We start from the raw sequence: 11170 nt of genomic DNA on the forward strand, positions 1-11170 counted from the left end.
CAGCTGTACTCCAGCCTGGGTGACATGGCAAGACCCTGTCTCAACAAAGAAAATAAATAAAATGCGTAAAATAAAGAAAAAGGAAGAGAAAAACCTATGGTGGCCCAATTTCCACTGAAAGCTCAGAAAGTGGGTAGTCAAGTTATTGTATTATTATTATTGTATCATATAACTATATTATAATATATAATTATATATTGTTATATATAATATATAATTATTATTATCAGTATGTTGGTAAGCAAATGTTAAATATAAAAATTTTTTTCTTGAATTCTGTTTTTATTTCAAAGCTTTCTGACCGGCCGGGCGCGGTGGCTCACGCCTGCAATCCCAGCACTTTGGGAGGCCGAGGCATTCAAGGCGAAATTACAAGAGAAAGGGGTGAAGGGCCCCCCGGGATCGATCGAGATATTCCTGGTGAAAAAAAAAAAAAAAAAAAAAAAAAAGCTTTCTGACCTGCCCATCTCAGTCTCTGAGCTCATCCTAAGCAGCAGGCCTGATTTTGGGGGTCTTGGACTGGAGTATGCAGAAGAAACAGAAAAAGACCACGAGAGTGCATTCACTCACAAACAACCTCTCTCTGGATGGAGCCCTTGGAAGAACTTTTCCTCACCACTGGTGTTCTTTTGTTTTTGTTTTTTTGTTTGTTTGTTTGTTTGTTTTTTTGAGACGGAGTTTTGCTCTGTCTCCCAGGCTGGAGTGCAGTGGCGCGATCTCGGCTCACTGCAAGCTCCGCTTCCCGGGTTCACGCCATTCTCCTGCCTCAGCCTCCCGAGTAGGTGGGACTACAGGCGCCCGCCACTGCGCCTGGCTAATTTTTTGTATTTTTAGTAGAGACGGGGTTTCACCGTGTTAGCCAGGATGATCTCGATCTCCTGACCTCGTGATCCACCCGCCTCGGCCTCCCAAAGTGCTGGGATTACAGGCGTGAGTCACTGCGCCCGGCCAGTTGTTTTTGTTTTTAATTTTTTTGAGATGGAGTCTCGCTCTGTCTCCTAGGCTGGAGTGCAGTGGCGTGATCTTGGCTCACTGTAACCTCCACCTCCCAGGTTCAAGCGATTCTCCTACATCAGCTGCCCGAGTAGCTGGGATTACAGGTGCATGCCACCATGCCCAGCTAATTTTTGTGTTTTTAGTAGAGAGGGGGTTTCGCCATGTTGGCCAGGCTGCTCTTGAACTCCTGACTTCAGGTGATCTGCCTGCCTCAGCCTCCCAAAGTGCTGGGATTACAGACGTGAGCCACCATGCCTGGCTGTGGTGTTCTTTTGTTAATCCCTTATTTGGCAGCAGAATAATTGTGGTGGTAGGGTAGGGGGTTGGTTTCTTTTGGTTTGTTCTTGTCCAGGTTTTGCTGTAGGCATCCCAGTATTTTCAGTAAACTTAAGATACGGGATTAACAAAAATACCTAATAAAACTTGACCACACTGGCCGGGTGCAGTGGCTCATGCCTGTAATCCCAGCACTTTAGGAGGCCGAGGCAGGTGGATCACCTGAGGTCAGGTGTTCGAGACCAGCCTGGTCAACATGGTGAAACCTCATCTCTACTAAAAATACAAAAAGTAGCTGGGTGTGGTGGTCCACGCCTGTAGTCCTAGCAACTTGGGAGGCTGAGGCAGGAGAATCGCTTGAACCAGTAGGCAGAGGTTGTAGTGAGCCAAGATCTTGCCACTGCACTCTGGCCTGGCCAACAGAGCCAGACTCTATCTTAAAAAAAAAAAAACTTGACCACACCTGAGGGTGGACCTGTGGCTTGCTTGTTCATTCTGGAACAGACTGCCACTTACTAGTTTCTTTCATCTTGGGGCAGGTCCTCTATACTCACTGATAAAATGGGAATAGACACACACATGCGCACGTGCGCGCGCGCGCGCGTGCACACACACACACACACACACACACACAGCCACACCTTCTCAGACACATCCCTCTCCTAAGCCATGTCACTTGGTTCTTATGAGACAGGGCAGACTGCAGCACTTTACAAGTCTAAAGCCATATACAGCTGTGATGGACATTTTGGAGGCAAGATATTACTGCCATGATTCAATGTCAGGGCTATGGTTGAGTTCTTTAGTTTTTGGTTTTTTTTAACTAAACTATTTTTTTTTGCCTTTTTTTTGCGGTGGGGGGGATAGGGGGTGCAGAATCTCACTCTGTCACACAGGGTGGAGTGCAGTGGCTCACTGCAGCCTCAACCTCACAGGCTCAGGTGATCCTCCCACCTCAGCCTCCTGAGTAGCTGGGACTATAGGTGCATGCCACCACGCCCCATTAATTTTTTTTTTTTTGAGACTGGGTTTTGCCATGTTGTCCAGGCTGGTCTTGAAATCCTGGGTTCAAGCAATCCTCCTGCCTTGGCCTCTCAAAGTGCTAAGATTGAAAGAATGAGCCACCAGGCCTGGCATGTCTCATTTATTTATGTATTTAATTATTTATTTATATTGGTATAGACTTGTATATTTCCTGCCCCAGTCCTATAATCTGCTATTTCTCCATGGAGAATGTCAGAGCCAAGTTTTAATCCTAGCAAATGTGTGTCTAGCTGGAAGTTGGGGCAGAAGATCTGGCAGGCAGCAGGAATAAGACCCAGCCTACCCTTAGGAGGGGAGTTTCCCAGCAGTAGCAGCCAGAATTGCAAACTTCCCCAGCAAGTCCTTCTCTGAGAAACAGGTGACTCATCAGCTCCCTAAGTTGTCTCCTCCCTCCCCCTCTTGCTGACAAAACTGTCCCTAAACCAGCTCAGAGGGACCTAGGTTGGAAAGTGTCCCCACCCAAGCGGCCAGAAAATAATGACCTGTCTCAGGCCACGTCAGGGCTTTTACCTGTGCCCAAACAGACATCTCCCCCAATTTGTGTATTTACACCCCTCCTGCCTGCAGAAAGGATGAAACAGGATTACCCTCCAATTTACAGCTATAATTAAACTATTATTAAAACCCAGGTAAAAGGACAAGAGCACTGCAAAGAAGAGCGTGTGTGTGTGTGTGTGTGTGTGTGTGTGTGTGTGTGTGTGTGTGTGTGTGTGTGTGTGTGTGTGTGTGTGTGTGTGTGTGTGTGTGTGTGTGTAGTAATTCTGTCCCAGACACCTGGGCTGGGGCAGCTTCCCTGGGATCCCTGAATCACAGATTGCTAGCACCAGAAGGGCTTTCAGAGATAAACATGCTTCACCTGTCATTTTATAGCACTGAGACAGATGAAGTGATTTGGTAGGCATCACACAGCTAGTGAGCTGAAGAACTGGGAACACTGAGAAAGGTCTCCTGATATCCAGGTCTTTTAAAATGCCACTCCTTTTCCAGAAGAGCAAATACAACAGCTTTTGGGCTTTCTAGAGGAATACAAAGGCAGGACAACAGGTAAGGCCTCTTTCACTTGCTAGATGAATAAACTTATGTGGATGTGTCTGAGAAGTTTTTGAGACTTGGGGCTACAATTAGGGATTATTAGCATCCCCAGACATTCAGAGGTATGGCATGTAGGATGAAGACACTGGCGTGTAGAAGTGGTTACAGGGGCTCCTACGATTTCCCCATCCCCATAGTCGAGATTTTAATGATTAAGTCATCTTTCTAGCTGTTGTCCTCTCCTTTGGGCTCAAAAAGAGAAAACAAGAAATCTCAGCACTTTGGGAGGTCGAGGAGGGTGGATCACTTAAGCTTAGGCGTTCAAGACCAGCCCGGCCAACATGGTGAAACCCTGTTGGGTTATTTTTATATTTTATATTTTTATACCAAAAATATAAAAATTAGCCGGGCATGGTGTCATGCACCTGTAGTCCCAGCTGATTGGGAGACTGAGGCAAGAGAATCGCTTGAACCTGGGAGGTGAAGGTTGCAGTGAGCTGAGGTTGAATCTGTTGATCTGGGACACAGAGTGAGACCCTGGCAAAAAGAAAAGAAAAACCAGGGAACCTGTGACTTTTTCTAAGAGATGTAAAGATTTGGTTTGGATTTATGGCTTTTTTTTTTAGACTGAGTCTCGCTCTATTGCACAGGCTGGAGTGCAGTGGCACGATCTCGGCTCATTGCAACCTTTGCCTCCCAGGTTCAAGCAATTATTTTGCCTCAGCCTCCCGAGTAGCTGGGATTACAGGCGCCACCACCACACCCGGCTGATTTTTGTATTTTTAGTAGAGACGGGATTTCACCATGTTGGCCAGGCTGGTCTCGAACTCCTGACCTCAAGTGATCCACCCACCTCAGCCTCCCAAGGTGCTGGGATTACAGGTGTGAGCCACCGCACCCGAACGGATTTATGGCTTTTATACTACCAGCTCTTAGAGAAATAGAATTATCTCTTTTAATATTCACTGCCCCACCTCCTCCCAACACTCTCCTTTCCCAAAACTCATGAATGGCTGACTCCCTGAAGGTGATGGTGTTTTCTGTGATCTTTGCATAGGCTGAGATGAAAGGGTCAGAGATCAGAGAAAGGATTCTGGGCCTGGTGTCACTTGGTGTGGTTGCAATAAAGAGACAAAATTAGCATCAGGCTACTCTTCACTTGCTCTCCAGGTGACCTTCCTAGGGCTACCTGGGAGATACTGTCTCAGTCTGCAAACGCCTTCTAGGGCAAGGGCAGTGGGTGGTCCAGAACAGCATCTGCAGATAGGTAATTATTATGTGCTTTTGATGATGATGAAGATAATATTAGGTATTTGGAGATTTATAAAATATTCAAATTGGATATTGTCCTTGAAGATCCTCCCCAGCTAGCTTCTCAGCACCCTGAGTTCCTTTAGCTGAGGGGAGTGAAAGTGTTCAAAGCTTGCCTTCAGGCTGAGTCTAGAGAAAGCTCTCCTCTGAAAAGGAGTACAGTACATTCCTGCCTGCTGTATTCACACTTGTGTTTCTCTGCCTGTCTCATGATCTGTATACAGCTGAGCCTTGAACAACATGGGTTTGAACTGTACAGGTCCATTTTAGGCAGAATTTTTTCAATAAAAGTTACACTGAGGGCCATGTGTGGTGGGTCATGCCTTTAATCCCAGCACTTTGGGAGGCTGAGGCCTGAGGATCGCTTGAAGCCAGGAGTTGAAGACCAGCCTGGGCAAAAAAGCAAGACTGGCTCTACAAAAAAAAAATTTTTTTTTAATTTAGCCTGGCCTGGGGGTGCATGCCTGTAATCCCAGCTACTTGGAAGGCTGGGGCGGGATTGCTTGAGGCCAGGAGTTCGGACACTGCAGTGAGCTATGCTCGCGTCATTACACTCCAGCCTGTGCAACAGATCAAGACCACATTTCTAAAAATAAATAAAAGTTATACCAAGTGTGCCTGCCTTTCCTGCCTCCCCTTCCACCATCTCCACCTCTGCCACCCCTGAGGCAGCAAGACCAACTCCTTTTCCTCCTCCTCAGCCTACCCAATTGGAGACCACAAGGGTGCAGACCTTTACGATGATTCTAACTTTCTGAGACAGGTCAGAAGAAAAAAGTTTGAAAACATGATAAGCCTCCTGGGTGTGGTGGCTCATACCTGTAATCCTAGCACTTTGGGAGGCCGAGGCAGGTTGATCACCTGAGGTCAAGAGTTCAAGACCAGCCGTGAGCCACCTTGCCCGGCCTTTTTTTTTTTTTTTTTTTTTTGAGATGGCGTCTTGCTGTGCCTCCCAGATTGGAGTACAGCAGCGCGATCTCGATCTCGGCTCACTCAAGCTCCGCCTCCCAGGTTCACGCCATTCTCCTGCCTCAGCCTCCCGAGTAGCTGGGACTACAGGCGCCCACCACCATGCCTGGCTAATTTTCTGTATTTTGAGTAGAGACGGGTTTTCACCGTGTTAGCCAGGATGCTCTGGATCTCCCGACCTCGTGATGTGATCTGCCTGCCTCGGCCTCCCAAAATGCTGGGATTACAGGTGTGAGCCACTGCACCCAGCCTATTTTTTATTTATTTATTTATTTTTGAGACAAAGTCTGGCTCTGTTGCCCAGGCTGGAGTGCAATGGCATGATCTCAGCTCACTGCAACCTCTACCTCCCAGGTTCAAGCCATCCTCCCACCTCAGCCTCTGAGTAGCTGGGATTACAGATGCACACCACCATGCTTGGCTACTTTTTGTTTTTTGGGTTTTTTGTTTTTGTTTTTTAAGACAGAGTCTTACTCTGTCACCCAGGCTGGAGTGGAGTGGCCCAATCTTGGCTCACTGCAACCTCCACCTCCCAGGTCCAAGTGATTCTCCTGCCTCAGCCTCCTGAGTAGCTGGGATTACTGGCACCCGCCACCACACCTGGCTAATTTTTGTATTTTTAGTAGAGACGGGGTTTCACCATGTTGGCCAGGCTGGTTTCGAACTCCTGACCTCAGGTGACCCACCCACCTCGGCCTCTCAAAGTGCTAGGATTACAGGCGTGAGCCACGGAGCCCGGCAACAGCAGCCTATTAATAGTTAAATTTTGGGGGAGTCAAAAGTTATATAGGGATTTTCGGCTGACTGCAGAGGGTTTCTCGCCCATAATTCCCACGTTGTTCAGGGGTCAACAGGTTTTTTGTTTGTTTGTTTATTTTTAGGATCTGTCACACAGGCTGAAGTGCAATGGCACTATTATAGCTCACTGTAACCTTGAACTCCTGGGCTCAAGTGGTCCTCCTGGCTGAGCCTCCCAGAACGCTGGGATTACAGGCATGAGCCACTGCTCCCAGCCTCAATATTTAAAAAAATAATTCTTTCATTAATAAAATTATCCCAACTTTTTAATACTCATGCAAACATATGCATAGAGTTTTTTCTTGTAAGTTGAACAAGGTTTAATTTGCACATTTGTTTAACCTGAACATACTGTATTATATGTTCTGCAACTTGCTTCTTCCTCCTAACAATAAATCATGGATGTCTGTCTCTTCTTGGTATTCTCATTTGATGATTCTTTGTCCTTGTACCTCCGTGACTCTTGGAGCTCCAGCTTTCTGCCTGCCTTTCCTTCTCTCGGGGTTTTCCTTCTCCTCGCCTGGCATTGCAGGGTGCTGGGCCGCGGGAGGTCTTCGCCGGTGGGTGGGGTCCGGGGCCGCCTGAGACATGTAGATGAAGTGGGTGGGGCCCTACACAAACCCGCTGGTAGCGCTGGGCCGACGCGCCCAGCCTGGACCCACTCAGTCAGAGGCAGCCAGCGGGACCTGCTTCACCGAGCGCAGCGAAGCCGAGTCCCGGGCTGGCCCCTCTGCTGCCCCCGGAGCGGGCCATGCCGCCGCGGGAGCTGAGCGAGGCCGAGCCGCCCCCGCTCCGGGCCCCGACCCCTCCCCCGCGGCGGCGTAGCGCGCCCCCAGAGCTGGGCATCAAGTGCGTGCTGGTGGGCGACGGCGCCGTGGGCAAGAGCAGCCTCATCGTCAGCTACACCTGCAATGGGTACCCCGCGCGCTACCGGCCCACTGCGCTGGACACCTTCTCTGGTACGTACATTCAATCGCCCGGGCGGCCGCGTGGCTGCGGCGGGGCTGTGCACCGGAGAGCTGGGGCTGGCGTCGCGGCGGGAGGGCGCAGAGGACCCCGGGGAGGAGACGGGAGCAGGCCCCGAGGTGGCGCTGGTGCGGCCCAGGACGCCCTTCCTAACTCAGGCTCTCCCCGCCCCGCCCCTGCAGTGCAAGTCCTGGTGGATGGAGCCCCCGTCCGCATTGAGCTCTGGGACACAGCGGGACAGGTGAGAAGCTGGGCGCGGCCTCTACTGGCCTGCGGGTAGGTGGGCTGGAGGCTGGGAGGACCCCACATGGAGCAAGAATGGAGAAAGCCTTGGGCTCTTGGAGTCTCAGGTTTCCAGCCCCGGGTGAGAAATGGATTCCATGTGGCGGGGGGCTAATCCTTACCACCTGGCCTTCCCACCCCAGGAGGATTTTGACCGACTTCGTTCCCTTTGCTACCCGGATACCGATGTCTTCCTGGCGTGCTTCAGCGTGGTGCAGCCCAGCTCCTTTCAAAACATCACAGAGAAATGGCTGCCCGAGATCCGCACGCACAACCCCCAGGCGCCTGTGCTGCTGGTGGGCACTCAGGCCGACCTGAGGGACGATGTCAACGTACTGATTCAGCTGGACCAGGGGGGCCGGGAGGGCCCCGTGCCCCAACCCCAGGCTCAGGGTCTGGCCGAGAAGATCCGAGCCTGCTGCTACCTTGAGTGCTCAGCCTTGACACAGAAGAACTTGAAGGAAGTATTTGACTCGGCCATTCTCAGTGCCATTGAGCACAAAGCCCGGCTGGAGAAGAAACTGAATGCCAAAGGTGTGCGCACCCTCTCCCGCTGCCGCTGGAAGAAGTTCTTCTGCTTCGTTTGAGCTGCTATGGCTGCATAGCAAGTAGTAGGCAGGAGGCCAGAGACTTCTGAGACCTGGGGCACCCGGGCCTTTGCGGCAGCTACTGGCAGGGCCTGGCCACCTCATAGGACTCAGTTCCCTTCCGAACACTCGGGGGACATGGGCCTCTAACTGCCCACTCTGATATGCCTGGGTGAGCCTAGGAGGGAAGGCTCTGATTTGGATTTCTCCAGTCAAAGCTCACAGAAAAAAACCTGGCACTTTGATTTTCATGGGATGGTCCTAACAGGGTCAGTCACCTCCGAGCATTTTGGGATCCAGTTCCCAGTTTCTTGTCCTGGGCCCTCAGGTCAGCCTGGCTGAATTAGGACCCTTCCTTGGCACACGGGTGAGAAAGAGCTTGGGGAACGCTTGGCATTATGGAGGGCTGGAAGGGGTTCAACCCCGATTTGGAGAGAAGTTTGGGATGGAGTGGGCGAGAGATTGAGAGAGTGAGCAGGAAAAGAGGCCTTGGAGCCTGGAACTGATGGTGGATAAGGGCTGGGCCTGGAAGGAAGATGACGAGGAGGAGGAGAGAGGGAAGTAGGGTGGATGAGGAGCGGGCTGACACCTGGGCTGCCCTCAATCCCCAAGGCTAGGGAGGGCGGGGCTGGCCCCTGGGAAGAACTGGGTCTCTGGGCTCCCTAGGCACTGCCCAAACTGGCTGGGCCAGGAGTGGGGCAGGAAGTGAGAGTCAAGGCCCAGCAAAAGGAGGGGGAGGAGCTGCAAATTAGAGCCTGAAGGAGGACCAGGTTGGGGGTCATCCGTTTCCTCAAGGTCACACAGCCTAGAAGCTAGAGCAGTGCAGAGTCTGCAAATAAAACCTTAAGTCTGTGAAGCCGTGCGTTGCCTCTGTCATTTCCTGGAGCCCACTGCTCCCTCATAACCCTTCTCAAGGCCTAACTGCCTGGCTAGAGACAGATTGGGGACCAAAGGACTGAGGCTAGATTGAAGGGTGGGGGCTGGACTGGGGGTGGGGGCAGTGTGATGGGAACTGGACTGTGGGGGTAGGTGTGGAGCTCCCCGCTTGGGGCTCAGCTGGTTCCCAGTAGACCTAGCGTGGGAAGCTGCCTGGAAACGGGTTTCCCCAGGTGTCAGCGCCAGAGCTGGTTTCCCATGACCTCACCTGGTGGGTGGAGCCCCTCCCCTCCACCCCTCCTTTCTAGAGCACCATGCTCAGCACTGGAGCTCGAGGTCAGTCCCCAGCCTTCTAACTTTTCTGCTCTGTTCCTTCTGGCAGTTCACAGGGCCCAGGGGCTCAGGTTAGGGGACCATCCCGCCTCCGAACTCCATTCACAGCCTGAACATAAAGGGAACCCATACAGCCTAAACCTCAATCACTGGCCAAAGTTCTTAGACTTGGGTTGGACCCAGTCTTCAGCCTTGGCACCTAAGGACCTAGTAAAGGTCAGGGTGCTGCTTGTGAACAATTTAAATAGAGGTTTATCCCCAAGTATCCTGTGCAAGAGCGGGTTCATTGGGAGAGGACTTGGAGAGGAGCAGGGATCTGGAGAACATTCCCTCATGTTGGAGCTTGAAGGGACTTTGAAGGACACCCAGGGAGAAAATGAAACAAAACAAAAACTTACTTTACTATAAGAAGACTGAGGGCCAGACAGAAAAGGTAATCGCTTAAATGATATGTATCACCCAGTGACTGTAAGAGCACTTTGCAAACTCTAGAGTTGGGTACAGGGGTATGTGTTACTCTGGGAGAGGAATTTCTTTCTTTTTTTTTTTCTTTTGAGGTGGAATCTCGCTCTGTCACCCAGGCTGGAGTGCAGTGGCGCGATCTCGGCTCAGTGCAACATCTGCCTCTCGGGTTCAAGCGAGTCTCCTCCTTCAGCCTCCTGAGTAGCTGGGATTACAGGTGTGCGCCACCACGCCTGGCTCATTTTTGTATTTTTAGTAGAGATGGGGTTTCACTATGTTGGTCAGGCTGGTCTCGAACTCCTGACCTCGTGATCTGCCTGCCTTGGCCTCCCAAAGTTCTGGGATTACAGGCGTGAGCCACTGGGCCCAGCTGGGAGAGGAATTTCTAAGGCACACCTGGCACACCTGCTAGGCAGCTGCTGGGTCAAGTGAGCACTCATGCCCTGGCCCAGCCCACCTCTGGGCCCATCTCCCTCTGCAGGAAGCTACAGCTGTGTGTGGTGTGTGTGTGTGTGTATGTGTGTGTGTGTGTGTGTGTGTGTGTCTGTCTGTCTGTCTGTCTCTGTCTGTGTCTGTGTGTGTGAAAGAGCATGGCTGAGGGACAGAAATCCCAGCCAAGTGAAACTTCAGATAATCCCCAAGTTTAGTTTTAGCCAAGACCGTCCACTTCCTGCCCCACCAAGGCCTGTCCCCAGAGCTCCAGTCACCTGGAGCTCCTTCTGTTCCCTTTACCCTTCAGGTGGAGGTGCTGAGGGTCTCACACCCCAGCGGCATGGCCTATTGTTACCTCAACCCAGCCTGACACACTCCCCTCTGGGGCAGAAACCTGGGTTCCAGTTCAGACTGACACCAACCATGACCTTAGGCAAATCATTTTCCCTTCTCTATGCTTCCGTCTTCGTTTGAAAAATGAAGGACTCAGGACTCAGACTGGTTTTGAGGTTCTTAAACTTGTTCTGAGGGGCCTTGGAGGTGCCTTGGGGTGGGGATCATCCCCCACAAGGGGGTTATCCTTGTACCCGCCCCCACCTCCAACTTCTTCCCTAATTCTCTCTTGTGGTACCAGTATATCCATGTCACCCAAATTGAAACCTCGGTCACCATGCCTCCTCTGTTGCTGTGTCTCCATGTCTGGTCAGGACCTCTGTCACCCACACCCCAAGGTCCCTGCCACTGCAGCTCCACACTCCAATCTGTCCTGTGCTGCTGTGTTCACTCTGGCATCCCCCAGCTCAAGG

The 11170-nt window shown here is 51.3% G+C and overlaps 1 protein-coding gene across 1 annotated transcript; it reads left to right on the forward strand.

Annotated features, from left to right (window-relative positions):
• Nucleotides 1-7082: 7082 nt before the first annotated feature.
• RHOV (ras homolog family member V) lies at nt 7083-9117 on the forward strand. Its single transcript, XM_032174119.2, has 3 exons — nt 7083-7385; nt 7575-7633; nt 7818-9117. Exons 1-3 carry the CDS (start codon nt 7178-7180, stop codon nt 8259-8261), a joined length of 711 nt encoding a protein of 236 aa, XP_032030010.1. The 5' UTR covers nt 7083-7177; the 3' UTR covers nt 8262-9117.
• The last annotated feature ends 2053 nt before the right edge of the window (nt 9118-11170 follow it).

This window comes from Hylobates moloch, unplaced genomic scaffold, assembly GCF_009828535.3.
Source record: "Hylobates moloch isolate HMO894 unplaced genomic scaffold, HMol_V3 SCAFFOLD_14, whole genome shotgun sequence".
In the NCBI taxonomy this organism is placed as follows: Eukaryota; Metazoa; Chordata; class Mammalia; order Primates; family Hylobatidae; genus Hylobates; species Hylobates moloch.

Coding starts and splice junctions, on each gene's coding strand:
- RHOV (XM_032174119.2), top strand. CDS start 7,178: ATGCCGCCGCGGGAGCTGAGCGAGGCCGAGCCGCCCCCGCTCCGGGCC. Junction 7,386..7,574: donor TGCGCTGGACACCTTCTCTG/GTACGTACATTC, acceptor CCGCCCCTGCAG/TGCAAGTCCTGGTGGATGGA. Junction 7,634..7,817: donor TCTGGGACACAGCGGGACAG/GTGAGAAGCTGG, acceptor TTCCCACCCCAG/GAGGATTTTGACCGACTTCG.